The sequence below is a fragment of the Scomber japonicus genome, chromosome 12 (assembly GCF_027409825.1).
Source record: "Scomber japonicus isolate fScoJap1 chromosome 12, fScoJap1.pri, whole genome shotgun sequence".
In the NCBI taxonomy this organism is placed as follows: Eukaryota; Metazoa; Chordata; class Actinopteri; order Scombriformes; family Scombridae; genus Scomber; species Scomber japonicus.
Window position 1 is genome coordinate 17155907 of NC_070589.1, and position 12822 is coordinate 17168728.

The 12822-nt window shown below is 38.1% G+C and overlaps 2 protein-coding genes across 2 annotated transcripts; one reads left to right on the forward strand and one right to left on the reverse strand.

The window, feature by feature from the left end:
- The first annotated feature begins 417 nt into the window (after nucleotides 1–417).
- LOC128369639 (glutamate-rich protein 6) lies at nucleotides 418–5018 on the forward strand. The gene is made up of 8 exons (XM_053330717.1): nucleotides 418–481; nucleotides 1486–1541; nucleotides 2101–2306; nucleotides 2645–2711; nucleotides 3689–3771; nucleotides 3928–4083; nucleotides 4364–4589; nucleotides 4752–5018. Exons 1-8 carry the CDS (start codon nucleotides 418–420, stop codon nucleotides 5016–5018), a joined length of 1125 nt encoding a protein of 374 aa, XP_053186692.1.
- An 803-nt stretch (nucleotides 5019–5821) lies between these two features.
- selenot1a (selenoprotein T, 1a) lies at nucleotides 5822–12146 on the reverse strand. The gene is made up of 6 exons (XM_053330171.1): nucleotides 11966–12146; nucleotides 10840–10950; nucleotides 8744–8870; nucleotides 6860–6947; nucleotides 6487–6653; nucleotides 5822–6358 (listed from the first exon to the last, which is right to left on the reverse strand). The coding sequence occupies exons 1-5, from the start codon at nucleotides 12103–12105 to the stop codon at nucleotides 6529–6531; spliced, it is 591 nt and encodes a 196-aa protein (XP_053186146.1). The 5' UTR covers nucleotides 12106–12146; the 3' UTR covers nucleotides 5822–6358; nucleotides 6487–6528.
- Between the last annotated feature and the right edge of the window lie 676 nt (nucleotides 12147–12822).

Below are 12822 nucleotides of genomic sequence, written 5' to 3' on the forward strand. Positions count from 1 at the left end.
CCCCAGACGAAGTAAAGCCAATCTACACAAAACATTGAACAAACATATATCACAGCAACTGAACTCAAATTCAAATAACTTTCTTGAAAACAAATATCTGTAAATGACAAAAAGCTAAACACAACCATGCAACCTCTCTGCCACCTTTTGGAGAAATAGTGTTAGCCTAAACATGTTTTCTCTGAGCTGAAATTTGTAAAAGTAAGCACAGTGCTTTAAAAAAGAACCCTAAAAAAAATCAATTTCCTGGTTGAACTCCAGAGTTCATTCTTGACTTGATGATGATAATGCAATATGAATTAAGGGCTCAAGAAAAGCTACTAAATGTACCATGAGCTGAGGTTGTTTTGTCAACTGCTTAATTTGAAGCTCAACAAGTGCTGAGATGTAAATGGAAATTTGAACACTTACATTTCCATGACAACTGGACAAACCCCATCTGCTGATGACACTCCAGAACAGCGACTAAATGGACTTTTAGGTGAGATTGTTTTGTCTATTTCTTGGTTTTATAAACTGTCTTTCTATAAACTGGATTTTCTATAAACTGGATTTCTCCAAATCCACCTTAAAATATTCCTGATTTTTGGCATCCTGGTTTTCAAACATTCATACTTAAAGAAATGATACTGAATAGCCAAGTTCACATACTGAGAGAATCTACTTTGGAGATATTAAAGAAATACATTTAGATTAAATCCAACTAAATCTGATTTGTTTGTTTGTTTGTTTCAGGATCTCCCTTTCTGCAGACCAGGTTAAGGGAGTGTACAGTCAGCACTGTATCCATAATTGCGTGTACAATGGGTTTTTTAAATTTTATTTTTATTATTATTATAACCAGTCAGCCAGCAGCTGGCAGTAGGTAGCCTTGCTACACCTACACATTCCTGAAGACAATTATTTCATCTCCAAGGTTACTGACAACAAGCCTTGACAAATATTTGACTAGCACTGAGGTGAGTGTATATACAACCTGGCTTCGACTGATTCTTTTGCTACTTTTTATGTGCTGTTTTACTGTATATTTAAAACTGGAAGCTTAGCAGGGGACAAGCAGTATTGCATCATCTTATTTTAAATAAAGCATTACTTTTGCATTTTATTGTCAAATTGGCCTTTCTATGTCTCATTTTCTATCTCATAATTGTATATTTTAGAGAGATGTGTGGTTGAGAGGCTGATAGAGAGACTGGCTTTAAAGTCTTTAATATGTTTTTGTCTCTTTTTCATTGAATTATTTAACAGCGGATAAACTTTGTGCAAGAAGTGAATGCTGTTATTCTGTCCTGGAAGGCAACTTCACACCTGTAGTTAGCAGGATAGAGAAAAAGATGAGCTTTCCATGTGAGTCTGCTGCATGCATAAAGAAAAAGAAATCATTAGGGGGAAAGCAGAATATTTAAGGGACTGTCTTATTCTGGCTTACTTCTTTTAGTGGGACTTAATTTAAGGATACTACAGTCATTTTTGTTTTACCATTAGGTGCCTCTGCTACTTCATTAGATCTCAGTGAGCCGCTTTGTGTCCTGGATGACCATGTAAGACAGATCAAGTATTAGAAATTAATCAATTTTCCTTCTCACTCCCCATGTTTTAATCAAGAATCATTGAGTTTATTAATGAATTATCTTCTTTATTTGATTTGTGTTTTAATCTGAGACTGGTAAGAGGATACATGAGGGCTGTCCACTGTCTGTCGGTGATCCACCCACCCATTGTATCAGAGCAGCAGGAGTCCTGAGGTACAATCGTGAGTCTGACAACCACAGGCTAAACTTAGCAACCATTCCTCCAGTGGTACGGAGATTGAATTTCTACTTATTGTTATCTACAGAAATATTGATTTTCAGCATTTTGCTAATTAGCTGGCTTTAAAACTGTCGTTCCCAGTCCCAGCCTCCATCAAAGTATTCAGTAAAATGCGAGTATTGCGGGGGAAATGCCAGACCTTCACTGGATCTAACATGGACAGAGGGGATTCAGGTGGGACATATGTTGAATGTAAAGAAACTCACCCAGTGTAGCTCATGTGGTGCTGCACTCTTTGTATTTTTTGCATTTTTTTTTTCTCTGTGTGTGTCCTTTTCGCCAACTCAGGCACTCCCACTCTTCTGCTGTGCCTGGCGTGAGCAGCTGTATAAAATGCTGGTGAAGCAGAGATGTTTGGTTGAGGGGAGAAGTGACCTGGGGACTAGCAGTAGGAGAACAGGGGAAGAAAAGTCAAACACAGAGTTAGAGGAGCTGCAAGGCAGGGAGATGGAGGATCACAACACATTTATTGTGGACTTACCAAGTGGACTTGGGTACAAATGAGTATATTTAAAAAGTTTTCACCTTCTATAAAATACATAGAAAAACAAAGACTGTAAAATAGTTATTTTAACATAACTTCATAGCACTGATGCCAAGAGCAATGTGACCTATATCTTTCCTCAGAGAACAATCCGAACTGGGGATTGAGGAAGATTATTCAGTTCCTACAGCAGACACCTGTGAGTAACTACTGAGTGAGGAACATACGCATACACACAATTTTAAATCTGTTCATCCGATAAATAACAGAAATTCATTTTGAAACAAAGAAAGTGGACCTTAAATAGCTTTGTGAGACTGATACAGTTATCTTTGTGCTATTGTTTAGTTGCCCTGACGTCAAAGGTCCTCAGCTTTCGGCTCTCTTGTGCTACAGGAGACAGATGCTTGACAGTGTATCCTGAAAACACGACTGAAAACACTTTGAAAATAAAAGAGGAAGAGGAGCAGGTGTTGGACCATTTTTGTGACCACAAGGCATTTCAATTTGGCTTATGTCATCATCAGGTATCCATGACACCAAACTGTTTGTCTAATTACAGTCAACACCAACACTGACATAATTATTCAACACTGACACCTTTCAATAGAAGCCATAATCTGTAATATACAACAGGGGTCAACAATTAATTTCAACCAAGGATTTTCAAGGATTTTTCATTGGAGGACTATAAAGTGGTGCAGTTGAAAGACTGTATTTGTAGAGTATTTTTTCTTCTTCTTATGGTTGTATCTACAAGCAGTTGTCATTTTCCTATTCATAAATGATGGGACAACATTTCAGCTTATTTTAATAGTCATTTAATTTGATTTGTATGTTCTGTACTGCATTTTGAGACTAGAGACATACTCCGTTATGCACACAAAGTGGCCTGCTTCATTCACTGTTGACTGAATGTACCATTGTTATCCTTGTTGTTGCCTTAGGATAAAATAGTGTCAACACACCATTTCTGTTCAACTGCCACCTATTTATGTGTGAAAAAATACATCTGTCATGGCCAAATAACTACTAAAGTTATGGAATATGCAACCAAGGTATTAATGCCTCTCCTCTGGTGGGTAAACAATACAAGTAACATAATGATTTGGATTTACACAAGCCTTGTAAATATTTTGTTACCTGCAGTAGATTTCAGATGAATTATGTGGAGGTTCTGATGCAAATTATTAGAGTCAAAATTCCAGCTTTTGTCAGGAGGCACTATTTGCCTACAACTGATATACAATCTTAATATCGCCCCCATGTGGCCAAACTGTGTCTGATCAATTCACAAAGCATATAATGTAGATGTTTTAAGTATTATTTCTGATATTTATGAGCATTGCATGCAACATGACATATAAATATGTATTTTATATATGTTCACAGGATGATGGAGGATTCCTACAGAAGTATTATTCCAATGGCATGAAATTTCTCACCCTGTTCCCTGACAGTTCTGCTCAGGTCTTGTATCCACTCAGATTAAATATAATAATGTTTTATATTTTTATCATAGATTTTTTTTTTAAGTTTTGGCATGAAGATCAAACGCCTATACAGAATTGTGCCATGCAATTTGTAGTCTTTAGTGGGTGGTGTTCCCATCCTTATCGTCATGGCAACAGTTATCCCTCAGGCCTCTTGGCTCTTGTTATCGTGGTCACCAAAGAGAGTGGAAAGGTCTGCATCGTGTATGACTGCCATGCCCCCAACCAACCAATCAGAGCCGTGTTCCAGTCTGATGGCAGGGCGACATGTTACTACAGCAATGGAAACATATGGTACAGAGCAACGTATATGATCATTTCAATATTTGATATGTATGATTATTATATTGGCGATAAATATAGTAATACAGTAGCATAATTCATTTATTCAATTATTTCATCTTTAGGGGAATATAAATTGGGCTATTTAATACTCAAAGTTGTATTTCATGACTAAAGTGACTGAGTAGTAAGTAAATGTCATAATAGCCATTGCCATCCATGTGCTGACAGACAATGACAATGACCTATAGTGTGTGTTATGCATATGTGTTTGTGTGTGTTAATGTTGCAGGCTGACCTTAGACAGATCAGGCGGTCAGTGTTTGGATGAGACAGGTGGAAGAGTACGTCGGTGGAGCTGGAGCAATCTGAACCTTTCTCCCACTCCTCTGCTTCCTGTCTTCCTGTCCCTCAATAAAACTGTTGGGGTCCGAGTCCTGGGCAAGGAACAAGTATTTGTCTCGTTCCTGGCTGGAGGTCAGCAGGCAAGATTCAGTGTGGGCGCCTGCTGTTCTCAGGTAATGATCATTTATTTCTATTTTACACTAATTTCTGCACACCTACACAGTCTATATAAATTATTATTATTATTTTATAGCAGAAACTGTGCCTCTGGGTTTAATACATGCTACTCATTACAATGTACTTGAATACCTTTTGAAAAGTTAACTTCTTTCCAGTGTAAATGTACAAGTGAAAGGCCTACTGCGGGAAAATCAATATTGAAAGAGGAGGTCTTAGTACTGGCAGCCAGGATTAAAATCCACATGGTCATTCAGCATCTTCACCAGAGCCTGACAGGACACTCCCATTCCCAGCTGCTGAAGACCACACTGGCCCCCAGCCTCCAGGTTTTTGCCCGAAAACTTCTGAAAATCAGTGCTAATGTGATGATGAGTGAGAGTGACAAGGCTTTTATCCATAAATGCCTTCAGGATTATGTCTGATGTATCTGTAATAAAGAATGCTGTGACATATTGACAGCAGCTCTGCAGTCACGATGAGGGCACAGAGGAATAAAGTTATACCACAGTCCAGTTAAAACATCTTTCAATTTTTAGACTTAGGTTTTAGTTCAGTAACTAAAGGCAAATTATATCAGTATATTAGTACTTGTGTGTTAACATTCTTATCTCTTAGCACCCAAAGCAAAACCAAAGTCGCAGCTCCTTCTAAGCAACTTAATAGCTGTTCATGTGATTTTAGGAGGTACAATAAACTTAACTCATGCTGTTCTTCACCTATGGATGGTGCTGTATTTGAGATCATGTCCTGTGGCTTCAATGAAAATACAAAACCTCTCCATTACATGCAAAGATGGAAAATCTGAAGTGTTTATTCTTGTCAGCAAAATAAACCAATTGGATGTAGCCCTAATTTTACTGTCTTGCATTGTACTCATGTCTAATCTGTTTCAGATCTGTAATGAGATCAGCATAGGGCCTCAGCTCTTCCTAATTATATTAAGTTGAGCAGATGGCTTTAAAATGACACTAACAGCACTCAAGGCTTAACTAGAATCAAGCAGGTTATCTGCTTAAAGAAAAACCAACAGCAGGATCTTTAAGCTATTCAGCAGATTTTCTTTAACTGAACTATCTCAAATCATAAGGGGACAACCGGTGAGAGTTGTCATATTATCCACTTCAGCGTACTGTCCCTTTGAAGACTAAACATGTGTTTATATTTAACTCATTTAGGATTCATTTCCATCATAGTCAAGGATCAGTAAACCTTAACACCACAACAATACTTCAGTTAAATAGTTACAATGTTTTATTAATTGTCTTAGCTTCCTCCAAGTTCTGTAAATATAAAAATTATTCAGAAATCATACCAAGACACAATTCCCCAATGTTATTTTCACAACAGTGATGAACAGATTTTAAGTGTTGCATTTTCTACATGGCTTAGCTACTTTTACAACAAAAAACTTAAAATTCTACGTTTGGCTCAGTGGTACAAATGACAATATTTTTGAATTTTATTCACATAGATCAATAATATGCAACAAGTTAAAGACTATAAGAATTAATGTTAAATCTCTTCTTATGGGACCAACTGATGTCACCTGGATGAAATCTGCAGTAGTATGAATAGTACAAGAAAATGACAGAATGGCTGGCACCGTAGCCATGGATCCCACTCTTGCGTCAGGGGCGGGATGTCTCTAAGGGGCAAGGTGAAGAGTGATGGGGGCATCCAGTTTGTGCTAGCAGTCTTCCTGCCTTCAGCGCAGACCTTCATAAACATCACTTCACAGCCCAGTGAGAAACCCACCTCAAACCTAAACAGGAGAAGAGTGAGGGTAGATTATAAGAAGAGTGTTTCACTGGCAAATACATCTCACTTGTAATAAGAAATATATTAACTCAGAAGAGGACTGCATTGTTTCATGTACACAACGGAACTTACATGGAGGGGCTTTTAGCTCCAGCCGGTAAGTGAAGAGTAGGGTTAGGAATGGTGGTGTGGTCTTGTGTTCATGTGAACGTTCATTTTCATCTCATTGTCCAGGATTTGCACAAGCTGCTGCATGGAGGGCAGATGACCTGACTCCAGTTTTGACCACACTGGCACATCTGTAGAAAGACAACACTCACTTTACACATTGTCCACACAACTTAGTATAATATTACAAAGATGCCTTGAAAATCTTATTAGCTTCAATCTGAGAGGTAATTATATAAAATAGCACTACAGGTTGTAGAAAATGTTTTACGTGTTATCGTTACCATATTTCCTTTATTATAGCTCTGTAAGTCCATATTGGGAATCATAAACTCACCATTTAATGTGATTTCAAAAGCTCCTGTGGACATTAACTGGTTTTCAATCATGTTACTGAGGAAGAACACCATCATGCAGGCATATATCTGCAAGAAGCATGAGAGGAATTGAGTTAGAAGGTTCTGCAAGGTTAGAAGGTTTCAAAACAAACAAACATTTTTCTTCTTTTTTTTTTTTAAACTGGTTTTCTTTGCATCATGCTTGCTCAATGGATCACAAAAAGATAGATACAGATACAGTTTTAGTATTACAACAATAAGGACAAATGTCCACAGACTAAAACTGATGCTCTATTGACACATTAAGTTGAGTTTATTCAATAAAAGTCAAAGTGATGAGCAACAATTCAAAATTACGTGCATTTTAGTTAAAAACACCAATCGGTAGTTGAAAGGTTGCTTATAAAAATGATTTTTTGTCAAGATTAGCCATCACTGCAACAAACACCTTATAATGTCTTAATTTTGACAATTTGATTTTTGAAATTTGTAGGCCACATCTCAGCTAGCACTGTTAACGAGCCCAACTGACACATCAGCAGACAAATACTGCCACAATGATTTGTTTTTACAATTTTATTTTGTCTCAATACAGATATCAATTAAAAACAACACCTATCATTTGTGCTTTACTTTTTAAATGGACAATGTCAATCGTTTTTCACCACGCAGATTAGACATTAGGTTAGTGAGCCCGGTTTGGATTTTGATCAGTGTGTGTAAAAAGTAACCTATAAAAACAGGTTTTCTGGTACATTTGTTTTGTTTCCTCTACAGCAACACTTGCTTTCTCACTGCAGTTTGAATTTCAGTCAGAAATGGACTCATCGTGTGTGACGTATACACACTGTCTCACACAGAGCAGTGCTTATTAGTTGATGAGATTAGGGAACAGTGAGATTATGATGTGGCAAACTATAGGGCCTGGGAGTCGGTGAGACCGCATTTGTTTTCTCAAGGCCTTTGATCGCTGTTGGAATGTGAGGAGAATTCCACCAAATATTATCAAAACTAATTCTGTAAATATACTTAAGCCTGCTTTAAATGTACACACAAACCAGGAGACCCTCACAGTAGCTCTGTTATCAACCAGGTTGGGGCTTAGATACAACAAAGCTGATTTATTAGCAAATCAAGTCCAAGCCAAATGCTTTCTAAGCCTTTAGCTATTCTGTATGCAAATGCAGCATTTTATGTCATTTATCAATTTGGCGACCATACCACAATACCCTTTATCAGCCTGAGCTTTCTGTTAAAAAACAGGTATCTTCATCTGCAGATAGGCAATGTAAACAATGATTGACCATTCTCCCTCTGAGCCTTTGGCATGTAACCCTAACCCTGGGGATAACTGATCCAAGCCAAACAATACTCAACGTCACAACATGAAGACCTAGAATCAACAGCTAATGAAATCCCATGGGTTCAAGTTTTACTTGGCAGTGTGTATGAAACTGTATTAGAAGCAAAGCCAAACTAAAGCCCATGCTCCTACATTTCTATGTTTAAGCTGTGTTTCTGTGTGATATCAGTAGTGATTACCCACAAAACAAATGTTCAGTGGCATCAACCCTGACTACGCCCTTTCACACAGTTACACATAGACATTACAGTGAAACAGTGAAAGCGCCCTCATCAAGTCAAAGTGTCTTTATTGCAATTTTATTCCGAACAATACAACGAAATTAAAAGTGCTGCTCTGTTAGGTGCCACAAATAGCGGATTCACATCACGCTCAATCACAGATCATATATAAATAAATAAATATAATAAATTCAATCAATCAATAAAAACAAGAATATTGCACGTGGAGAAGAAGAGTCAATTCAGTCAACTCATGGGCTGAGAGCTGTACTCACTCCTATAGGTGCAGGAAACCTTACCTTATTACCCTGGCCCCACTCCCAGATGCCTGGGGCTTGCATACCAAAGAGGGCGAATGGGTCTCTGCCGATAATAATCAGCCCAATCACCAGCAGTTTGAACACAGACAGGAAGGAAGCAACGTGTCTGAGGGAATAAAACATGAAACTGGTTTTAAACATTTTTTTTTTGGACATGGCATCATAAAGTAAACTAGTCAAATTAGTCCAAAGCTCTGCCGATATATCATAAGTATCCCATATATGTGACCCTGTATACAAAATGTCTTGAGGTAGATTGGTAATTGGCATGAAACAGATATGAAATAATGTGTAATAGTCAATGTTTGTATGGAATATAAACAACATACAAGGTTAAAAAAAGAAGGCATGTTAAGCCTTGTCCTGATAAAACTGACACTGTATCACATCTGATAAATCTGCTTGACATCTATGAGAAATTTTACAATAGCTTTTCATCCATGAAATCATTTTACAATATTAAGTGCACCTTGTCAGGAAGGAAAAGAGAAAGGTGTGGCCTCAATTTATACAAATAAAACTTCACTGTGTAAAAAAGGGAATTCAAGCTGTGTCCACTGTGCCAGCATCCTGCCTTACAAATAACTATTATCCATTTCAACAGTGATCATAACTCAGCTGGAAAAATAAATCTCCTGGCTTCCTCCCTCACAACTAGTTATTAAACATTTCTACAGCGGTCATGACTCTGCAGGGAGGGAAAAAGACCTGAAAATAATAAACTAGGATTTGACTCAAACTGTCACACCTTGAGCCTGCATCCTGTTTACTCTGGTTTGATTATCCTTTAAAACTTTAATATGTGTAACTCGTTCAACAACAAACTGTCAGGGGATATTGCCTCACTCTAGTGAGTAAGCCATAGATGCAGAAAAAATTCAGAGAAAACACTGGCCAGAGAACTGGACGCCAAAGCTTCAATTATATCTCAAGTCTTTAATGCAGCAAATCTCTAGAGTGTTTATTAAGAGTGCAACTAATGAGGTCCTGAGGGTCTCGGTGACACCACGCCTTTAACTAAAACACCTGGGTTTACTGCACAGTCTTACATCGAGACTTGGCTTGCACATTTACTATCCAGTGATACCTCACAAACCCATTTACTATGAAAATTAGACAATGATTGTCCGAATTAAATTCTAGTCTATAGATGTAACAGTGCACAAAATAGCTCTCCATGTTTCACATTGGGCGGGGCTGAGCCCTCCGTATGTACTGCACACAGCGTATCATCATATCACACATCCCTGGTGCAGTACATACGGAGGGCTCAGCCCCGCCCAATGTGAAACATGGAAAGCAGAGGAGAGTAGCAACACCTTAAATAAGCAAAATGCAGTAGAGACTGTGTTTATCTATGTTATTTACCTCAATTATGTGCAATTGTTTCATTTTTGTTCAGTGTCAGAGTCTCTACCCTAAATTTACAGCACAAAGTATTTGATTTTTTCATTGTTGAAAATGCATACATGACTTCCCATTATCCAGGAATATACTGGTGGTAGCCCACATGATACATGAATGGATAACATGTGGTGCCTTTGACCCACATTTCATATGTTTTAGGGCCAGTAGTTTCACCTAAGTCCATAAAACTACCAAGGACAAATCCACAGCCAGATAAGCCCAACTGCATGAGAATTCCATTTCCTCAGTCAAACCACAGCTAATCTCGGCGGCTCTCAGGCTGCTTCAGTAAAGCTGGATATAATCCACTTGTAACAAGACAGATACAACAAACCGCCACTTGCACCCTCAGATCTGCCAGCAGCTTGCTCCTCTGGGCTCGCAGCACTAAGCTCCGCACCATGGTGGATCGAGCCTTCTGCTCTGCTGCACCACGCTGGTGAAACAGCCTTCCTAACCGTCTGAGGGCAGCACAGACCCTAGTCTCTTTAAAAGGCCTAAACTATTCAGGAAGGCATTTTCATTTCATTTCAACTCTTACTACTATTTTCTTTATGTTGTATTTTCTATGTTAGTAATACTGCAGCACTTGAAGTTTCACTGTGAATGAAAAGAGTGGTACAGATTAAGTGTGTTATCATTATCTATTTAGATAATATCATGCTTACCGATAGAGGGGAATAGGAAGATAGTTCTCCCCTTCGATGCGGATGTCTGGGTACCGCTGGTACAAGGCCTGCGTGTACTCCTCAAACACCCGCTTGTACCCTCAGGAAATGCTGTGTGAAGACAAGCACACAGTTAGAAAAACAAAGACAAAGTGTACAGTTGAAACAACAAACGGGGACAAAAGGCAGCCACAACCACAGTCGCCTTAGAGCTGCATTGTGAAATTAGCCTTTAGTTGTTGCACATGTGAATTCAAACGTTATCTGTAGACAGATCACTGCAACACGGTTTTCTTCTTAGTGGCAGGTTTGAGTGGTAGTGTGAAATTCCCCATAACAGCATTTTACACATTCCTCTTTTATCTTCCACTGTTAACATACTGTACATGTTCTCATTAGAGACATACTGTGTGTTTATTCTAGTCAACAGCGACTTTGAGTAGTATTTACAATGCAAATATCTTTCACCTATTACCTCCTGTCTCTTTTACTCAGTTACGTTCCTTTTCACATATGCCTGCTGCAATTAATGATTACTTTGTCTATTAGTGTCTCAAAATAATTGGTGACTAATTTAGTAGTTAACTCTTGCACACACTACTTTAACACTAAAGTAGTGTGATTAGCTTCTACCACACAGATGAGTTGATTTCTCAGAGATTCATTTAATATGAAACAATCTTAAATTGGCTCGAATTTAGTGGATACGTTAGCGTGAAGCGGATTACGGACAGACGGAGCAGTTTGCCTGGATTTCACATTATACTAATCCAATTACTAACACTATGCAAAAAAACTCGTTAATCTAATTGTTGGTCTAAAGGTAAGAGACTACTGCTGCATTTAACGCCAACTTTAGCGGAAGCGAGGCCATGTTTTTTGCCAAAACGTTCACATAAACCGGCTACAAATAACTACTTTCCAGCACATTATTACCCCATTGTGTGTTTCTGGAGTTGTTGACTTATTTTCGATCATTAATAACAACCGTAATTTCCTTGAATGTGTTTTACATGAGCTATAACCTCCTTGGACCGCGTCGATCGAGTTTCGGCCTTCGGTGTTGTTAGCTTGCCTTCAGCTAGCTTTGCAATGACTCGCCACATTTTGGCTTGGCTTTGCTCACCAAATTTGAAACTTGAGAAGGGGTCCCGTCGCAAACTGCATCTTCATCTTCTTCACGCCGCTGCTGTCACCAGACGTGGCGCAGCACAACGAGAAAACCCCCAAAGCAAGGAGAGAAAAACGTAACCACTTCATCGCCATCCGTTACCGGGGTTTGTTTCCTCATACAGTCAGATGCAGAGGGAGGTTAATCCATACACTTGGCTGCTGGTTGGTCTTTTTTTCTTCCTCTCGCGTTATCTTGAGTCACATACAACTGACGCCCGTCTCTAGCGCCACCTACTGCTCTGGCTGTTCATATGACTTTACAGTAACGTTAAATACTCGGCAAAACTTTTCTTTGGAGTCTTTTTTTCTGTGGACTGGAAGAGAGTTTGCTTGTTTGCATAAAAATATTGTATCCCCAACAAGTCTATTAAACATTTATTTATAAATTAAATGTATAAATCCTTGCAACTTCCATTTAGCAAAGTGTACTCATGTTGTGTGACTTAAATTATGGTTAATACATTTTAAGTGTAAACATTACACATGTAAATATTACTGCAATTATATGCATTTCCTTGTTTTATACAAAAAAAGGAAAGTAATGTACATGTAAAACAATACAGAACATCTCCTGTAAAATTGTAAAATTTCAGTGTTGTTTCAATCTCTACATACTAACTAAGAGATAAATAGTAGTGATAATAATAATATAGTTGTTACATCAGTAACAATTGTGTTTCCAGGAGTTGAATGAGGACAGAAGAAAATCAGAACAATTCCCTAACTTTTTCCTGCAGTGCCATCATGAAATAGATATTTTTTGTGCAAAATGTTTGGAAAATGTATGATAAAAATATGATTCCATGACTT

Excerpts from the sequence above, each read along its gene's own strand:
- LOC128369639 (XM_053330717.1), top strand. The coding sequence starts at position 418 with ATGACAACTGGACAAACCCCATCTGCTGATGACACTCCAGAACAGCGA. Across the intron at positions 2,712-3,688 it reads GGAGACAGATGCTTGACAGT|GATGATGGAGGATTCCTACA; the intron begins GTATCCTGAAAA and ends ATATGTTCACAG. Across the intron at positions 4,084-4,363 it reads TACAGCAATGGAAACATATG|GCTGACCTTAGACAGATCAG; the intron begins GTACAGAGCAAC and ends TTAATGTTGCAG.